The sequence below is a fragment of the Nyctereutes procyonoides genome, unplaced genomic scaffold (assembly GCF_905146905.1).
Source record: "Nyctereutes procyonoides isolate TBG_1078 unplaced genomic scaffold, NYPRO_anot_genome, whole genome shotgun sequence".
NCBI lineage: Eukaryota > Metazoa > Chordata > Mammalia > Carnivora > Canidae > Nyctereutes > Nyctereutes procyonoides.
The window spans coordinates 2,938,854-2,958,676 of record NW_026575041.1 but is presented as its reverse complement, the minus strand read 5'-3'; the positions used below and the strand labels follow the sequence as shown (position 1 = coordinate 2,958,676).

Sequence of the window (19,823 nt, the reverse complement as noted above, 5' to 3'; positions counted from 1 at the left end):
ATCTTGGGAGTAGAGAGGAGTATATGAGACTCAATGTGCTGCCAAGCCCCTGAGGATTTGACTTAACCAAAGGCCTGACATACGGTAGGCCAATGACCAGTGGTTCTAGAATGAATAAGATGTTTTCTGTAAGAGGCAGTCTCCTCCCCACCCAGTTTCAGCCTCTGGTCACCATGGCTTGGTCCCACCCATTCACTGATCTAGCAGCAACCAAGCTCCCATCTTGGACCTGGCCCAGTTGGAGTCACAAACCTCAGAATCAGTCTGTGTCTTCCAGGAGCACCCATCCAGTCTAGATGGGGAGGCCAACAGGCAGTGACTGGGCAACTGGCCTACCCTGGCCAGAAGCCTTATAGGGTACAGGTGCCTATCATATCTTGGAAGGAAGAACTCCAAATGGGAGCAAAGGGTGGGCTTCCTTTTTTTCCTTTTAGCCTAAGCCTGCCTAGAAGATACAGAGCTGTTATCTTCTCATCTCTACTAGCACCGTTTTGCTCTTAGTTCTCAGGCAAACCTAACTGTGGGCTATCAGTGCTGACAGTTTACTCAGGTTGTATGCACTCCTTTAGCATTTAGAATTCCAGACTGGCAAGGATCCTCAAGGTTGCCTGGCTTCCACTCCCCTTATCACAATCTGGCTGCTATTCTATTTTTTTTTTTTTTTTTTTTTTTTTTTAGTAGATCACTGTCCTCTCTGAGCTATGGAAGTCAGAACTGGGTTCTGTACATTTCTGTCTCCTCACAGGCATTTAAAAATTTTGGGTTTTTTTTAAGATTTATTTATTCATGAGCGACACAGAAAGAGGCAGAGACATAGAGGGAGAAACAGGCTCATCGCAGGGAGCCCAATGCGGGACTCGATCCTGGATCCCAGGATCATGCCCTGAGCAGAAGGCAGACACTAGACGCTCAACCACTGAGCCATTCAGGCATCCTGGCATTTGAAAGGTTAAAGAAATGAAGGAAAGAAGGGATTACTAAATGTTACTGACTCCAGAAAATCTATAGGGAAAATCTAGAAAAATCAGAAAATCTCCACCAAGCTGATTCTGGTCATTCTGGCCTGGGCACTGGTACCGTGTGCTGTCTGTGTCTCCATCACCTTATGAAGATCTCAGCTGTTGGATTTGGGGACAGAGAAGAGATACCCATCCATAGTGCAGGCTACATGCCGTGAGGTCAGCCAAGTTCACCTGTTATGGCGACTCCCATCTCCTTTTAGCACTGCCTCTTCCCCTGCCAGACCTCCACCTCTTCCCCTGGGCCTTACTGTCAGCCAGCTGTCTGGGGTGGCTTTTCTGTATAGCTTTGAGCTCCTTGGGGGCAAGAATGTGGTACAAAAAAAATTAAGTGGGGGCGGAGGGGTTGAATGAGTAAAAGAGTGAGCCATAGAGGAGTCCAGAAGACCACAATCTCATAACCCAAATGTATATGAGGACCTGAAAGGGGAATTAGTGATACCCTGTCAGCCCGAGGCAGGGAAGATTTGGTAGCGGGGCTGTGGGGACATGGTTCATGTTACCTGGCAGCTCTCAGAACATATGGAGAGTGTATGATTCACCAACATCTTCTCCCTGGCAGTTGGATATATTCCCCAGGTGACATATGGAACAGTTACAACTGAGAGGACAAATGACTTACCTATACCCATGCAGCAAGAGAAGGGATGAGGCTTTCAGCATGTACTGGAGGAGATTCCTCCTCTCGAGGCATAGAAAGATTCTAAGCCAGGGTTCACATCATGGCTCTGCCACTCCAAACTTTGGGACCTTGAGCTCATTTAAACCTGAACTGTAACTGTAGTTTCTTTTCTGTGACCTAGGAATAGTGCATCCACCTATGGGGTTGAGGTGAGGGTTAAGCAAGATCAGGTATACTTTGTAAACCAGTCAGCTCTGTATCGATATTAGCCAAAGGACCAAAATACAAAAGGAACCAAAGTCATTTCTTGGAGGTACCATATCCTCATTGCTTACCTAGCTGACTTCTTCCTCTTCAGGACAAAAGTGGGACCTCCAGCAGAGCCTTGTCTGGAAGGCCTTGTCGTCCCAGACCTAACTCGCTGCCTCCTAACCTGCCTGAGGAAGAAACTCGCAGGATTGCACGGATATTTTCTTCCCAGTATTCCCAGAAAGACTAATACAGCCTGAAACACTAAGGGAAGGCTCCACCTGCCCACCCTCCTTCAGCCTTGTCTGGCTTGCATGAGACACAAGGTGTGCTTCGTTCAGGGCCATGAAAGTCCTGAAACCACCACCAGCCTAGTCCATGGATGCCTTGAGACCCATCCAGCACCGACTGGAGGAATGTTCCCAAACCAATCCAAAGTCCACGTGCCAGGATTTCAGCTCATTCCTTCTATGGTGAGGCAACAGCTAGAATCAAAGTAGACTCCAGTCCACAAGTGGAACCACCCATCTTTTGACCAAGAGACCCAACCAGGCATCTCTCGGCTGAGAAACTCCTTCCAGTGTCTTAGATAGCCTACTACTGACATGAGCCCACCTTCTTTGGCCATTTTTGCCTTAAAGTTTGGGTGGGGTAGAGGACGGGATGAAGATTGTATGCATTGTGCATAGCTGAGGAAATCCAGGGCCACCTCCAGTTGATTTACTTAGAAATAAGGATATTTTGTAGATATAAATTATTTTTATGCTGTGTTGAATTAATCAATAGAAAAAGAGGGGGGAAATCACCTCCTTTAGACTTTTTATCTGATTATCTGAAATTCTAACCATGCTTTTAACTTATTGTTTTTACCCAGCTCTGAAGGTCATTGTTCCTGCCTGTGTCTGAATAAAATCATATTGGTATTTATATTCTGTACACGGTTGTTTTGTGGGTTGGCCAACTAGCCCTGGGTGTTAGAAATCCATTTGTGCTCTAACAGCCAAAGGAAAGTTTAAAAACCATATAGTCCCTTAAGCTCACCTGAAACTGGGGGCCAGGGTCAACATGAAGTCTCATGGTGAGAGATCAGATTGGTCCAGATTTGAATGACACCATATTTCCCTTGCTTATGCCTCAAATCCATCAGCAAAGTGGAAGGGTCTCCTGGAACAGGTCTGCTCAGAATCCCTGATCTCCCCAGGATGGATAGCTCTGGCTTAAGACTGTCACACTCCACAAACAGTTGAGCAGCTACTATAGACAGGGCCTGTAGAGAAGATAAGGGGCAAAGATCCATCAACAGATGAATGGGTAAAGAAGATGTGGTAAATATACACGGTGGAATACTACTCAGTCATGAAAAGGAGATCTTGCCATTTGCAATGACACGGATGGAACTAGAGGGTATTATGATAAGCAAAGTAAGTTGATCAGAGAAAGAAAATTATCATACGATCTCACTTGTATGAATTTAACAAACAAAACAGGATCATAGAGAAGGGAGGGAAGAATAAAACAAGATTAAATCAGAGAAGGAGACAAACCATAAGAGACTCTTAATCATAGGAAACAGAGTCACCGGAAGGGAGGTGGGGGGGATGGGGCACCTGATATAATGAGCACTGGGTGTTATATAAGACTGACAAGTCACTGAACTCTACCTCTAAAACTAATAATATACTATATGCTAATTGAATTTAAATTAAAAAGAAAATATTTTTTAAAAAACATACCATTTGGTACCCAATATCTCTCCAAAGTGAACAGCTAAGCCAGAATAAAGGATGTCCTTGCCAAAAAAAAATGAAAGGGACAATGATGCACAGAGTGACTGGAAGAGAAAGTTGGAGGAGAACTAAAGTGAAGGGCCCCACTTTCTTCCCTAAGCACAGGTCATTTCGCTTAGTCCTCAAAACAACTCTATAACCTGCAGATCATGATACCCATTTTATAGTTAAACTGAAACTTTAAGTCATGTATGTTTCTGTTCATGTAGCTAGGAAATGAATCACCACACAAAACATTTCCAGAGATGTCACAAGGCTTCTGCACACAGGGAAGAGCCGAGTGCTCTGAATCTGGGAAATTCATGGAGAAATACCATGTGGGCTGGAGCAACCAGGGTGGACTTTCTAGAAAAGTTAAGTCTGAGGATGAGCCCAGAGAGAGAACCTGGAGGGCACTAAGGGCCACATGCCACTGGGGATAGAGAAGAGACAGATCTGACTCTGCCACTTCCTTGATAGGTCCCCTCTGGCTTGACTGTCCTATCTGAGCCTCTGTTGCCTCATCTGTAAAACAGAGATAATAACACTTCCTGGGGTGGTTGTGAGGATGAAATGAGATGACATTTGTGAAAGTGCTTCGCCTGCACTTGGCACTTAGTGAAAGCTGAGGAAATGTCAGCTCCTCCCACTCCTCCCCCACTCTCCTGAAGCTCCTGAAGCTTCCAGAGACCAGCAGATAGGCAAACACACCAACAACTCTTGAGACAGGAAGGATGTGCCCTAGAGGGTACAGGGTAATGCAGGAATCCCAAGGAGGGACAGAGTGCCCCCCCTCATCAGTGAAGTGCCCTCAGACCAGGTTGTTCCCCTTCATTTGTTCATCTCCCCCCACCCCACCTTCAGCCGGCCAGCTCACCCCCTCCCCAGTGCCTTCCTCTAAGGTTGACAGTGGAGCTTTCAAAGCACAGGACTCCACCTCCCTTAAGGCCACATGGAACCGACAGAGGGGCAGTCAGGGGCCCAGACCTGAGGGGTTAAGCCTCAGATGAAGAATATTCCTTCCAAATCCTGTTCCAGCTTCTGTAAATAACCTGATTGGGTCAAGTTAGGATAAGGCCACAGGAGGACATGGGCTGTTCCTACCCAGGTGGTTTCTCCTATCCAGGCCAAGGCAGCCCCCAATAACACAAGGGCACCCTAAGGGCCTGTAAACCACCACCTACACTTTAAAAGGGTGTTATTTACCAGTATCTTCTCCCAGAAAGTTGGATCTCTTTCTGGGTGACAGCTCAGAGGTGAAATGCCTTGCAAGGGTATAAGCCATGCAGCCTGGCTTAAGGGTATAAAGTACACATTTGACAATTAACCATCAACTCCCTCACTTCCTTTCAGGCACTGTCCCTGCTGAGACCTGAAAATGGGTGTTTCTGATCCCCAGATGCTTGTTGAACCCAGCCACCTTAAAACCAACCTTGGAACTTCTAGCGCCTATTGGATTCTGGGGACAGGGAGCCAAAGCAGACACACCTAGCCCTGCCCTCAAGAAGCTTCCCAGGCCCATGTAAGCTGAGTCCTCCTGGGTACTCCAGGGCCCACAGCCTCCTTGTTTGAGCTCCTACTGTTTTTTGTTTGTTTGTTTTAAGATTTTTATGTATTTATTTTTTAAGATTTTATTTATTTATTCATGAAAGACACAGAGAGAAAGGCAGAGAACACAGGCAGAGGGAGAAGCAGGCTCCAGGCAGGGAGCCTGATGTGGGACTCAATCCTGAGACCGGGGGATCATGCTCTGAGCCAAGGGCAGGTGCTCAACCGCTAAGCCACCCAGGTGTCCCTTGAGCTCCTACTCTTTATCCCACACCATGTACCTGCTGCAATTCACCCACCACCTTCAGGCATTTCCAGTTAGAGCCCAGAACCTACTTCCTGAGCGCAACCTCAGCAATCCTAGCAGCCCCTTCCCTTATAAACGCTAACACAACTGCCTGTGCTGCTGATGTTAGGGCAGGGCCTGTTCTAAGGAAGAGGACAGGCACAGCTTTGGCTTTGCACTTGAGTGTCTGGACTCATGACCACTTGCCCTGCAGCCATGGCTCTGGGCTCAAATCCAGAAATGGCTTCTGCCTACCCCTCTGCCCCACCTAGGTAACTCCCCTCCCTCTCCCTCCCCCTCTCCTCTTCTGTCCCCTTACCCACCTCTTTCCTATGTCACCTGGATCCCAGGTTCAGATGTGCCCCACCCTTCCCCCTCAGTGCCCACAGTAGCAACTGCTAGGGACTCTGCAGGCTGTGCTTCACACACCTTTCCCAGCGCCCTGTGGCTCCCTTCAGCAGCATTCGTGCTGAAGCCTCCAAATGTCATGTCTCAGATGGTAATGGTCACAGCGCATAGGATGTTATAATTTAAGGGCTATAGGTAGGCCCTACCATACACTACCAGTAGGACCTGGGTAAGTCCTTGTCCCTCCCTCACACCATTTTCTCCTCTGTAAAATAAGTATTACAAATGTTAGTATGCTCAGCAATAAAAAAGGAATGAGGTACTGATACATGCTATGACACAGATGCATCTTGAAAGTACTATGCTAACTGCAAAAAGCCAGTCACATACTATATGATTTTATTTATATGAAAGGTTCAGAAATCATACAATAGAGACAGAAAGTAGATTAGTGATTGCTTGGGGCTGAGTGGAAGGGAAGAAGGGAAGTGACTGCTGATATTCACAGGGATATTAAGGGGTGGTGGGTGGGAGTGGTGAAAATATTCTAAAATTGTGATGATGGTTGCATAACCGAACTCTAAAAACCACTGAATCGTATCCATTAAATAGGTGGATTGTATGATATGTGAATTATATCTCAGTAAGGCTGTTATTTAAAAAAAAATTCAAAAAAATAATAATAAAATAAAAAATTAAATAACAGAATCCTGGGTGCCTCAGTCAGTTAAGCATCTGCCTTTGGCTGAGGTCATGATCCTAGGGTCCTGGGGTCCTGGGATCAAGGCCCAGGTCGGCCCCCCTGCTCAGCCGGGGAGTCTGCTTCTCTCTCTCTCCCTCTGTCCCTGCCCACTCCCACCCCTGTTTGTGCACACTCTCTCAAATAAATAAAATATTGGGGATCCCTGGGTGGCTCAGCGGTTTGGCGCCTGCCTTTGGCTCAGGCCGTGATCCTGGAGACCGGGGATCGAGTCCTACATCGGGCTCCCTGCATGGAGCCTGCTTCTCCCTCTGCCTCTCTCTCTGTGTCTTTCATATGAATAAATAAATAAAATCTTTAAAAAAAATAAAAATAAATAAATAAAATATTTAAAAATACACATAAATAAACAGAATCCTAATAGTACTTACCTCATAGGGTTGTGAAATACAGAAATAATGTATATAAAGTATCTGGCACATAGTAGGCACCAAGAGCCTACTTAATATTAGGAGAGCCCTGCCCAGCCTATCGTGTGTGGCCCTGACCTTTGAATTCTCAAAGGTGACAGATCCAACCCCTATCCCCATATGTTACCCTTATTACCTGAGGTAGCTCTTCCAGCAGCTGGAAGGAGCTATTTTAAAGAACCACAAGTCAGAGGAACTAAACCAGATCTGGAACTCTGACCTTTCCCCTCACCTCCCTGCCACTCACCAGCCAGCCACCTCTTGTCAAGTGATCAAGCTGTCAACTAAGCTTCTGTGGGCTAAGGTTTCAGGTCAGCTGGAACGTATAAAGATAGGTGCCAAGCCAGAAGCAGCAGAGACAACAGTGAATGGCAAGGGGGCAACTAGATCCCTACTGCCACCTCCAGGGATGGAGCCCTAAGGAGCCTTAAGGGAACCCTGTGCTTCCCCGACCCTGGCTGACTCACAGGTAAGACCCCATTCTCCACCACCCCTTTCCCCTCCATGTGCTGCCCTTAGCTTACAGAGAGCAGTCTGGAGCTGATGGGACACCAATCTGGGGTCACTACAGGGCTGGTAGATTTAGTTCCTCCCCAGCCACGTCAAGAAAGGGAGAACTGCAACCCTGACGAGGGGACACTGTGGCTGGGCTGTGTCACACCCCCACACCTGTGTCACTCACGCACAACTCACTTTCCCTTTTCTGCTGGCTGCCTCTGCTGTGATTTTGCAAATCTCCATAAGTAATAGTGGCTTTCTCCTTAGTGTGGCACAGAATCTCCAGAACCCCTCCAGAGCATTAAGCCCTTTCCCCATGAGGGTCCTGAGGACCCCTTTTCTGGGTAGAGTTGGTACAGGCACTTCTAGCCTTATATCCAGGGAGGTTTGCAGAGCCCCCAGAACTCTTTACTCAGGCGGCTTCCTCCGCGGGGATGCTGTGGAGGCTTTGCCAGGAGGGTGAGACCAGGCGGAGCATCTCAGAACGGGGTCCCCTGACCCCTGCTTCAGAGCTGCCATGGAGAACAGTTACCCCAGCCCCAGCCTACACCTGAATCAGGATATCTGGCCTGGAGGGCCTCTGAGAATCCACTCTGTAAACAAGCAGCTCCAGGGATCCTGAGCTCTCCCTGAAATGTGAGGCTCTGGACCCTGAAACAGGCACGGTGTCAGACAGACCAGGACTCCAATCCCAGCCCCATCCCTTCAGTCTTATGATTGGCGGAAGCCCTTGGAGCCTGACGTCCCTTGTTTATGAAGTGGGAATCACTGTGACCACTACCGCATAGCCTTATAAAGGGACTGAATTAGTCAATACCTATAAAGCCCTCAGCCCCGTGCCTCATGCAAGAAGCACTGAGCAGACATTAATGGGGCACTACTACCATGGCCACATAGCAAGAACACCCCATCCATCCATCAAGAGCCCCAGCAGAGCTACAGAGAGAAGAGTTCTTGCTCTCAACTTCACCTTTGCCAGTGGCAAAAGTTCTGCTGCCTGCTAGGTTTCCTCAAGTATCAATTCAGGAGGCTGGAGTAAAGGCAGAGAATGCATCAGTCACACAGCCCTGGTGGGAATCCCACTTCTGCTCATTATGTGACCTCTGCCTGGTCATTTCAACTGTCTGGGCCTCCGTTCACAACTCTGCAAGTGGAGTAAAAATACCTAACTCTTAGGATTCTTCCTTAGAGTCTGAGTGGCTACCAAAGGCTTTGAAGAAAGGACACTCCTACAACCAGTAAGAGACATTAGAGAACACAATCCCCAAGGGCCTCCCTAACCCTGATTGTCAGGCACTCATTCCTGATGCTGGGGCTCTGAGCAGTCCAGCTCACGTCAGAGAAGAGGAAAAGCAGAGGAAATGCCATGGCTTGAAACAAGAGAGGCAGCTGCTCGTGCATACACCTGCACATGCATTCCAGCCCCAGACAGAGGAGCCAGAGCCTCCTTGCTGGGAACTGAGCCCTCCTGGCAGCTGCTGGTCTCCTGTAAGCAAAGGGAAAGGGGAAGGAGGCAAGTGGAGGGCAGGGTTCTCCTAGCACGCTGCAGTCTGTCCCCTCAGCCAGGCTCCACACCACCACCCCTAGGAGCCAGATCCTTCTTGGACCCTCAGGGAGGCAGTACAGAAAAGCAGGAAAACAGGCTGTGGGAGGAGCACTGCAGAGGGAGCCCAAGGCCTGACTGTGTGGCACACACAGGTCTCAGCCTCTCAGGCCATTTTCATTTGCCAAGCTGGTGGCAGCATTCCTCACCAAGCTGTTGTTCTGTAGCATTAATTCTCAGATGGGTGTGCAAATAATTCATTAACTGCAAAGGGCTTTGAATGCCCTCAATAAAAAAGATGAGGTCTGGAAATCCATACTACCATACCCACTGGGGTTTCTAGGGGAAAGGTGAAGGGGCCTCATCGCCATCAGAAGAATTTAGTTGAGGTTCTGTGCCTTTAAACCAGTCTCTCTCCATCTTAAGCCTCTTTAGCCTCTTTTTCTCATCCATAAAAAGGATTTAAATGCTGCCCTGCCTTCTTTCCAAGGCCCTTTTGAGCCTAGTATAACAGAGTGAACCAGGATCTGACACTAGTCGCTGGTATATTTAGCAAGCTAATGTCTCAAAGCCTTGGTTTGCTCATCCAAAAGTAAGGGAAAGGAGCAGCTACCTCTCAGGAAAGTTGTGAAAATTCAATGGGATTGTGTGTAAAACTCTACAGAGGGCCTCACAGTCAGGTGGTCATTTTCTCCTCCTCCCTACTTGAATCCATGCGCTGGGCTCTGACACAAGCTCATGCCTTCCCTGCATCTGGAACACCCTTCCTGCTTCAGCTGCTGAAATCCTGCTCACTTTTCAAAGCCTAACTTATGTGACCCTCCTCCCACCCCCCCACCATGAGTTCGTTCTTATCCCACCTCACAAACAAAAGACAGGGCCTCCTCCTCCTTTGGGTAGCTTCTTGGTGCTTTCCTGCCCCCTGACATTCGTCCAACCCATCCTGCACTAGTTATTTGTAGGTGTGTCTGATGCCCCCACAGAACTCCTGGGGAATTCCTTGTGGGCAAGTGGCACAGACTCTTTTTGTTTATCCTCAGAATCCCTGGAATTCCAAGAACCCAGCATGAGGTTGATCTTAAAGAGTCCGCCAACCATGGCAAGGACTTTGTTCTGAATAAGTGCTCCCTCTGCTTGTTCTCTCTCTCTCTCTCAGATAAATAAATAATCATCTTTTTAAAAATAAATAAATAATAAAAGCATCCCCTTTTTCTGGGCATGATTTAAAAGTTGTCCCACCACACTATGACCCAGGCTTCTAGACTGGGATCCAGTGGCTGGTGAGTTCCAACCTCAACCTTTCCTCCTCCATCCCACCTCCTTAATTCCCTAGCTAATTCAACACCCATCTGCAAGCTCCCTGAGGGCCAGGGCCAAACCCGATTTATTCCATATCTTTCCTTCCCTAGTACCTGCTATAGTGGTCAAAAATATCTGATTGCTAAGATAATCACTTACACTTTAGCATGAATTAGAACATCAGTTTCATCTTAAGAACAGGCTTTTTAGGGAAAGCTGGCAGCAAGCATAAGAGTTTAGGTACCATGTAGGTTGAGAGGACAGCACCAGAGTTCTAAATGTCAGTCCTGAAAGACTTGAGTGGTCACCCTTATCTTTTTGCATCCAATGATAAATTGGTGAACAGGTAATATATTATTCTCATTTACCCAAGGAAGTTAAATGATATTGCCAAGTTCCCACCACCATTAGTAAGCCATGAAGACTAGGCAGCTCCGGTCTCCTCACCACAGGACCAGAGTTTTCTTATTGCCCCATAAAGAAGGGCACATACACTGTGCCCACTTCACAGCTCTGTGGGACTGGCCCGGGCTCCAGGGGTGAGGTCACTTAAGAGTCCAGGATCCCAGCACGCTACAGGTATGTGTGAGTTGGGCACCAGGGTGTGTGACCTCCTAAGAAATGGCATCAGCACCAAAACCTGATGCACAGCAGTACAGGTTATAAGAATGCAGCACTGCCCATGACAGGTGTGACAGCTTTCCGAGGTAACCACAGCTAAGCCAGGACCTTCAGCTGCAAACGTGCCCCTGGTCAGCCCACAGTAGGATGGGCGCAGGCATGAGTGCACACTGGGAGACGGGGCACCTTCTCTTGATCCAAGATTGATCCTCCTCTGTCTGAGAAACTCGTTCTCTTCAGCTGAGAAGGGATACACTCAGAAGTGTGAGGGGGAAAAAGGCATGTGCTGAGCCAGGCAGATCAGCCGCCACTGCCCCCAATATTAGTAGCAGGACACTCTGTACCCCATCTCCCCAGAAACTCTGGGGAGGCAGGGCAGCAAAGGAGCCCAGGACCAGTCTCCCTCCCTCCTCCAAAGCAGAATACTAGCCCCAGAAATCCCACAGTGTGGGGAGGAAACATCTCTAATCATAGATTAACAATCTCTAGTGACAGAGAAGGAATCACAGGCCGGGAAGGATTTCATTTTAAGTATAATAAGAGTGTATTCAGGCAGTCTTGCAAAAAAACAGGCTTTCATCCAAGATAACTAACAGTTTAGGTGAGTCACAAGGCACAGTCATATTGTTGATTTGGGACAGAAGGACCTGAAGTGGAGAGACTGGTAGGCTCTCTGTACACTTCAGGGAGCAGGTCCTTCTCAGGGAGCAGCTTGATGCAGGGGACGGAGAACAGGGTGGTGGTTGGAGTCAGAATGAGGTCTGCTCCCTTCCTGAGCCTCAGTTTCCTCCTCTAAAGGATGAAGATCCACCTGGTCAGCGGAGGGAGGAGGAAGAGAGGGTGAGGATCACAAGAGAGAAGAGATGGGAAAGTGACCTATTCTATAAGCCAAATCCCCTCAGCTAAGCATAGCAGTGCCCAGGCTTTTCTCTTACTAAAGCTTCTCCCAGTGCTGAAAGAGCCTGGGGACAGGTCCGGATGGGCAAGGTCAATCTGCCTCCTCCGGCCTGTCTCCTGCAGCCTCCTCCCTGCACTAAAGCTCAGGGCTGCAAAGTGGCCTCTCTTCTTGGACCTCACCTGGACCCTGGAGGGACCAAGCAGAACCTTCTGGGACCATGGTTGGACTAAAGCCTTCAGAGGTACCCCCTACCACAGCTGTGAAATTCCTGGGGGCAGGCACAGCGGCCTGTTTTGCTGATCTCCTCACCTTTCCACTGGACACAGCCAAGGTTCGCCTGCAGGTAGGTGCTTTTTGACAAGGGTCATTGTTCAGATCAAAAGAGGGACTGAGTTCTCCACTCCAGCACCTCTTGTGTCTGCCCGCATGCTCTTTTTCACACAGAACTCTGAGCAGGCCACTCACTCTGCTGCTTATAATCCTGCCTCACCATCCAAGACAAAAAAAAATCTTAGTTCCTTGGGCCCTTCATGGCCTTGTCCTACTTCGTAAACCATAAAGTGTAAAGTAAAAGTAACTGTGACCTTGGACAAAACACTAATCACTTGTTGTGGGAAAAACAATATGTCCTCCATTTGCTCTGAAGGCTGAGCATCACACCACGTATAACAATTCGTGAGCTCTACACTGATGACCTCAGCTGTTTTTACTGGGATATGATGACTATAATCCTACTTGTTCTCAAGAACCAGCCCTGGACAGGTCCTTCTGCACCCAGCCCCATCTGCCCCCTCCCAGCTCCTCACACCTCTGCTGGGATGTTCCTCAGATCCAGGGGGAGAACCAGGCAACACAGGCAGCCCGGAGAATCCAATACCGTGGTGTACTGGGCACCATCCTGACCATGGTGCGCACCGAGGGCCTCCGCAGCCCCTACAACGGGCTGGTCGCCGGCCTGCAGCGCCAGATGAGCTTTGCCTCCATCCGCATTGGCCTCTATGACTCTGTCAAGCAGTTCTACACCCCCAAAGGATCAGACCGTGAGTGCCTGGTATCCTGTAGACACCAAGGGGGTAGGCAGAAGCAGACTCTAGGCTACTAGATCAGAGATGAGGGCAGTACAGACTTAGAGGCAGAACTGGGGCATAGAAGGGTGGTAATAGACATTCGCAAGGAGAATGAGCTGCTGTCAGAAATCTGCTGAGCCTCTCTAGAACCCTGGCCTAGAAGAAGAGGCAGGCCTCAGGCAGAGGCAGGCCCACAGAGAACAGCATCAAGCCCAGAAAAGTGTAGGTAATAGAACATCGACCTACTCTCTTTCCTTCTCTCCAGACTCCAGCATCACTACGCGGATTTTGGCAGGCTGTACCACAGGAGCCATGGCAGTATCATGTGCCCAGCCCACGGATGTGGTGAAGGTCCGATTTCAGGCCAGCATACACCTTGGGGCAGGGAGCAACAGGAAGTACAGTGGGACAATGGATGCCTACAGGACCATCGCCAGGGAAGAAGGGGTCAGGGGCCTATGGAAAGGTAGGCCTGGACTCGAGGCTCACAGGGTCGTGGGCAGAGCACTCCTCACCCCTGAGCTAGGGCAGCGAACTGAGTAAGGAGGGAACTCCCAGGATGATATATTTCAGTGATTCTGCAAGATCATCTCAACCAAAACTATCACACTGACCTGCCAGAGTGCCCCAAATTCAGTTCAATTTGTCAACCCTTCAGCTTGTGCAGGTTGATGTGCAGGAGACAGAAATGAATAGAAGATACCCACCATCCCCTCATGGCTCTCACAAAGAGAGGAGATGAGATATGTCAAGGAGCAGCCATTCCACAGGATAGGATGTGCTAGGTTCATGTTCAGGTACAGGGCCAGAGGTAGGAGAGGCTGTGCAGGCTCTGAGGGGAAGGTGACCTATAAACTGGGCCTCAAAGGCTCAGTGGGCTCTAGGTGTGTGGGGATGGAAGGGAAGGGCTTTCCCAACAAAGTTCTATCAGGGGTGACCATAGGACATGGAGAACAGAGGCCACTAGAGGAGGCAGCTGTGAGTTGTTGGGTACAGGGAGAAGTGATAAGAAGGAGGCCTCCTCAGGAGTAAAGTTTTCAAGTTCCCTATGTGTCCAAATGGAGGTCACCTTGACAAATGCTGGAATCTCTCCCACTTGTGGACCAGGGGTCATACAAATCCTTGCAGAAGAAACAGTGGCCCAGTGGTTAAGCAGGACCTTTGGGTCATACCCTTATTTGCTTTATGCTTTCCCAAAGCCCAGCCCTCATCTGGGATGTCAGTAGCTTGGTCCTGATGCTCTCCAGGGTCACCCAGAGCCTTGCCTCCCTCTTCCAAACAAAGGCTTCCTTGCCCGGTTTTATCCAGCTGTCAGGGAGGCATATTTTAATCTTGGTAGATATTGCAGATTATTCTCCAAAATGTGGCTCAAACAAACATAAGAAGGCTTCTCTATTTTCTGTCTCTGAGGTAGACATGGATAATTTAAGTGTTAACCCCAGAGAAGAAAGTGTGGAATCTGCTCAACTGAGGCAGGCTCCTCTGAGACCACTAGAATGGAGACTTCTGCCCCCAAACTGGAGCCTGTGGCCTTGCAACCAGAAAATCCATGTCTATTTTTCACTCATCAGTCCCGACTCCATCCTTTAACAGGAACTTTGCCCAACATCACAAGGAATGCCATCGTCAACTGTGCTGAGATGGTGACCTATGACATCATCAAGGAGAAGCTGCTAGACTATCACCTGCTCACTGGTGAGGCCCTGGGCTCCAGGCAGCTGCCCTCCCACAGCAGGGAGGGAACCTGAAATTCCACAGAGTGGGCACCACTCAGAGGTAACAGGGCATTAGATGGAGCAGAGAGAAGAGCAGTGCCCAATAAAGATGCCCAGTACAGGAATGCCTCTCTACTTGTTAGATGGGGTGCTGCCCAATTCATGAATCATTTAATAATGCCAATTAGATCTTAAAAAAAAAAAAAAAACCCAGTCGCTCATTGTAATGAATGGGAAAGAACCCTGGATAGGGAGGCCAGAGTCCTGGATGCCAGCCCAGCACATCCCATCATGCATCTTTAAGCAAGAGTCGCCTTCTCTGACTTCATTTTCCTCTGCGATCGTTGGGCTGCACAGCCTTCTAACTGTGGCACAGCCCTGTTCTATTCTGCAAATACTGTGTGAGATTTAGAAAGCACTATCCTTACACTCAAGGAGTTCACAGTTTAGTGAAAGACAAAGGATGACACACATGGAATAGAAAAGGGGCCTTTCTATTATTTGCTACTGATATTTGCTCCTTCCTTCCCTGCTACAGACAATTTCCCCTGCCACTTTATTTCTGCCTTTGGAGCCGGTTTCTGTGCCACAGTGGTGGCCTCCCCAGTGGATGTGGTGAAGACCCGGTACATGAACTCGCCCCCAGGCCAATACCGCAGCCCCCTGGACTGTATGCTGAAGATGGTGACCCAAGAGGGCCCCACAGCCTTCTATAAGGGGTAAGGCTCCCTCTCCTGCATCCAACATCCCTTCCCAGAGAACCTGAGCTTGTTTCCTTCCCTCTTTTCTTTCCTTCCTTCCATGTATAATGTGCCTACCAATGGGTCCACCTAGGGATGTGACAGTGAACAGCACAGATGTAAATGTCACAAAGGACAAATATAAAGAACTATGGAAGTTTAAAAAAAAAAAAGTGAACCAAATCTGATTTGGAGAATCAGGGGAGGTTTACCTGAGAAAAAGAAGTCTAGGCATACGCCAAGTGCTATTTATGCCCAAATTTATTGGGCAAGGGAGAGAGAGGGAAAGGTAGTTGGTAGTCCTGAGACTTTTCTCCAGCCCACTGACTATAGATCACTACTGATGGTGGCCAAAATGCCCAAAACACATCGTCACATTTCCTGTGTCTTTGCTTTTATCATTCCCTCTTAATGAAATGCCTTTCCCATATATGGTACATGCTCTAAATCTTAGCCATACTTCAGAACTAGTTCAAACTAGCCACCTCCCCAACACTCTCATGTATAAATTTTTCTTCCTCCCTGTGAACTTCAGCAGTAATACCTTGATACCATTTTTATGGCATTTACCACATCCTACTTAGTGTTATAGGATTTGTAAGTTTAAATTATGCTCCATGCTAGATCACAAGCTCCTTGAAGCCAGAACTGGTGGCTTATATGTCTTTCATCTTCCTAGCCAAAAGCCAGCACTCAATAATGTAGGTTATTAACAGTCACCATGATCACTAAGTCACTAAGTACAAGGCCTTATGCAAAGCACTTTATATAGATTATCTCAACAACCCCCTGTACTGGGCAGTATTCTCCACATTTGCTGAGAAAGAAACTGAGACTCAGAAAGGTCAACTTCCTTATCCAAGATCACAAATTTAAAATGTCAGAGCCATGGCTCTAACTCAGATTATCAGATGCCACCCCACATGTTGTCATCCATCCTACTCCCAAGCTCTTGGCTTGGCCCTCACACCTCCCACCACTTCAGCAGATCATTTTCTGGTACGCAATGTTAGATTGGACCCAACATGCAATCAAGTTCTCAAACCTGAGAGTGATATAATAAAACTATTTCAACTGCCAGACTGTTCTTTTCCTATAAGTGCTTCTATCATTACAATCATCAGCAGTAGCCACCTGTCTTCAAAGAGCAGCAGGCATATACATGACATTTACGGAGCATTGACTGATATTGGGCCCTGCATTGTATACTATACATTAGCTCATTTAATCCTTCACAACAACTCTATGAGGTAAATATCTTACAGATGAGGTCACTAAGGCTTAGAAAGATTAAGTAACTTATCCTAGGTCATAAAGCTAGAAACTGATAGAGCTAGCATTTGAACCCAGGTCTGACTCTGAAGTTCACATTCATTGCCCCAGTGCTATTCTCCCTGGGGAACCTAGGCTGAGGGTTCTGGAGAAACCTTGGTATGAGGCTATGGTGCCCAAGCAGAGTCCTATAGAACCAAGAGCAACCAGCCAGGCAAGAAAGTGAGTAGGGTTCATTCCTAGGCAGAAGGATCAGCACAGGTAAAGGCATGGAAGCAAGTCTGGCAGAAGAGGAAAGGACCAGGAGGGGATTAGCAGAGAGAGAGGAGCTAAAGAGGGAGCAGGTCCAGTCACAGGGTCCACCTTGAGTCTACAAAGCTGAGATGGGGACTGTCTCCCAGCTGTGCTATCACAGGACAGGTAGGCTCTCTGGAGATTAGCTAAACATCATGTCACCCATGATGACATGTCTTTGCCCTCTGTTGTGCCAGCTTCAAGGTGCCTTGATGGGGCCTCCTCAGGGATGGCCCCTCAGCATATAAATGATTCCAGAAATACCCAGCAGGGTATATGGAGTCAGGTAGTTTTAGTAGAGCTCCTTAATTGCCCTGAACTTCTTTTTTTTTTAATTTTTATTTATTTATGATAGTCAGAGAGAGAGAGAGAGAGAGAGAGGCAGAGACACAGGCAGAGGGAGAAGCAGGCTCCATGCACCGGGAGCCCGACGTGGGATTCGATCCCGGGTCTTCAGGACTGCGCCCTGGGCCAAAGGCAGGCGCTAAACTGCTGCACCACCCAGGGATCCCAACTGCCCTGAGCTTCAATTTTCTTCTCCTCCTTTTCTTCCTCCTCTTCCTCCTGCTCTTTTTTTTTTCAAAGGTTTACTTATTTATTTGAGAGACAGAAAGAGCATGTGAGTGAGCAGAGGGAGGGGTAGTGGGAGAGGAAGAGAGAGAAAGAGAATCCCAAGCACGTTCCCTGCAGGGAACCTGACAACATAGGACTCCATCCACAACCCTGAGATCATGACCTGAGCCAAAACCAAGAGTTGGATGCTTAACCAATTGAGCCAACCACGTGCCCCTGGGCCTCAGTCTCTAAAAAAGAAATGTGGCAACCATCATAGCTACTTTATAGAATTGTGGGAATTAACTGCCTAACACAGAACCTGGCTCAAAATGTGTTTTCTTTCCTTTCCTGACTTCAGCCTCTGACTAAATTCCTTCAGTAGAGAAAAAAAGTCTGAAAAGATCTCAGAAAATGCTCATGACTAACAGAACCCTAGGTCTTTTGGCATTGACACTGTGAATAGGGGGAGCACTGGTGGTATATTCAGGATTCTTAGTCTGCTCCACCTATGTTTTGGTTGTTTCTCTCAACAGATTTACACCATCCTTTTTGCGTTTGGGAACCTGGAATGTGGTGATGTTTGTGACCTATGAGCAGCTGAAACGGGCCTTGATGCAAGTCCAGATGCTACGGGAATCTCCATTCTGAATAAGGCAGGGCCATGTGGTACTTTGCTGGAACAAGAACCACTGAAGAATGCATTAAAGCAGTGGGTCCATGCTCACACACACCCACACATGTTTACAGAACTGTTTGCTTGCTGCTGAGTCAAGAAATAGAAGTGGAGGAAGGATTCTGGCCTTCAGTGCTTTGTCTTAAGAACACATTTGTTTTGCACTGACAAGACGGAAAATAAATTATATTAATTTTGGGGACCTATTAAGTTGGATGCCTAACATTTAGGCAAGAGAGAATAAACCAAAACCTCCATTTGGATAAAAACAAAAGTTTGCAAACTGATGTCCTCTAAAAAAAAAAAAAAACAATCTGATTAGATGATGAATTGTGTACAGGAAAGGCTGAAAGCATGACAGGACAGGAGTGGCACATGATACTTGGAAATCAGGAGTGGCACATGATACAAGGGGTTTGGAGAGACACTGCCAAAGCAACATAGCTGTGACTGCAGCCTTTGGTTAACTGTGGATCATCAGCCATATGTGAAATACTCCTGCCATTTAGAAGCCATTGAGATTCTAGAAAATATGAAACCAAAAAAAAAAAAAAAAGAAGAGAAAGAGAGAGAAAACCTGGACCAGCATGAGGCTGAGATTTGTAATTGTTCCCTGATGACACTGGAGAATCAAGAGGGAAGAAAGACTCCATCTTCTTTCCTATAAAATGGAAATAATAATCCCCTCCTTCCCATCTCACCAGGGATGCTATGAGGATCAAGTGACAAGGTGGACATGAAAGCCATTTATAAAAGCAAAAGCTCTTATATTCACCAATGTAAACGTAAGGACAAGACCTTAGGAAAGATTTTCTCAAGACAGGGAGGAACTGACAGCAGTTTTTAAAAGGTTGAAAGGTTGTCTAGAGGTTTGACCAAAGGAACCAGGGGCTGGGGGGCCAGGGGTGACAGAGACTGGCGTGCACTCACAGAAGCCCCACTCCCACGCAGTCCTTGCTTTCCAGCTAGATGGTCTATGAGACCCCTGAAGGGTACTGGGATTAGGGAAAAAGAGGGTGATGGCAGGCTGACAGCCTAAAGCAGCAGGATTCAGTTTTTTGGAAAATTATTATAATTCAATAAAGGGTGTGGGAATGAGAACAGCATAGCCTTTCCCTCCACCCCTTTCTCTTTCTTGGACAGAATGTCCCTTTCTCACCAGGTTTCTTGTTTGCCAGGTCTGGGCCTGTGGTCCCACATGCCCCCATAGCCCAGGCTGGCTGCTCTGCCTTTTTCGGCTTTGGCTTCTCCATCTGTATTACATCTGTGTCTCTGCATCTCTGTGTCTCTCATGAATAAATAAATAAAATCTTTTTAAAAAAATTCTCTTTCTTTTGACTTGACTGGCATGTACAAATCATTCTTTTTTTTAAGATTTTATTTATTTATTCATGAGAGACACAGAGCATGAGAGACACAGAGCACGAGAGAGAGAGAGGCAGAGACATAGGCAAAGGGAGAAGCAGGCTCCATGGAGGGAGCCCGACGTGGGACTCGATCCCCAGTCTCCAGGATCACACCCTGGGCCGAAGGCAGGCGCTAAACTGCTGAGCCACCCAGGGATCCCTACAAATCATTCTTAAACTCCTAGTCTCAGTTCATAAATTCCTAGGGGCAGGAACTACGTCTTCCATGAATTT

General features: G+C 47.7%; 2 protein-coding genes across 4 annotated transcripts in view; both read left to right on the top strand.

Annotated features, from left to right (window-relative positions):
• The window catches only part of C2CD3 (C2 domain containing 3 centriole elongation regulator), a 146,828-nt gene extending 144,017 nt beyond the window's left edge, over positions 1-2,811 (top strand). For all 3 annotated transcript variants that reach the window (XM_055320669.1, XM_055320668.1, XM_055320672.1), the window contains one exon: positions 2,000-2,811. In XM_055320669.1, the coding sequence (XP_055176644.1) occupies positions 2,000-2,140 (141 nt within the window). In that variant the 3' untranslated portion in view covers positions 2,141-2,811. The remainder of the gene's footprint in view (positions 1-1,999) is intronic.
• Positions 2,812-7,311: 4,500 nt separating this feature from the next.
• On the top strand, positions 7,312-19,596 carry UCP3 (uncoupling protein 3). Its single transcript, XM_055320301.1, has 7 exons — positions 7,312-7,477; positions 11,990-12,210; positions 12,697-12,907; positions 13,200-13,400; positions 14,528-14,629; positions 15,188-15,368; positions 18,044-19,596. Exons 2-7 carry the CDS (start codon positions 12,085-12,087, stop codon positions 18,156-18,158), a joined length of 936 nt encoding a protein of 311 aa, XP_055176276.1. The 5' UTR covers positions 7,312-7,477; positions 11,990-12,084; the 3' UTR covers positions 18,159-19,596.
• The last annotated feature ends 227 nt before the right edge of the window (positions 19,597-19,823 follow it).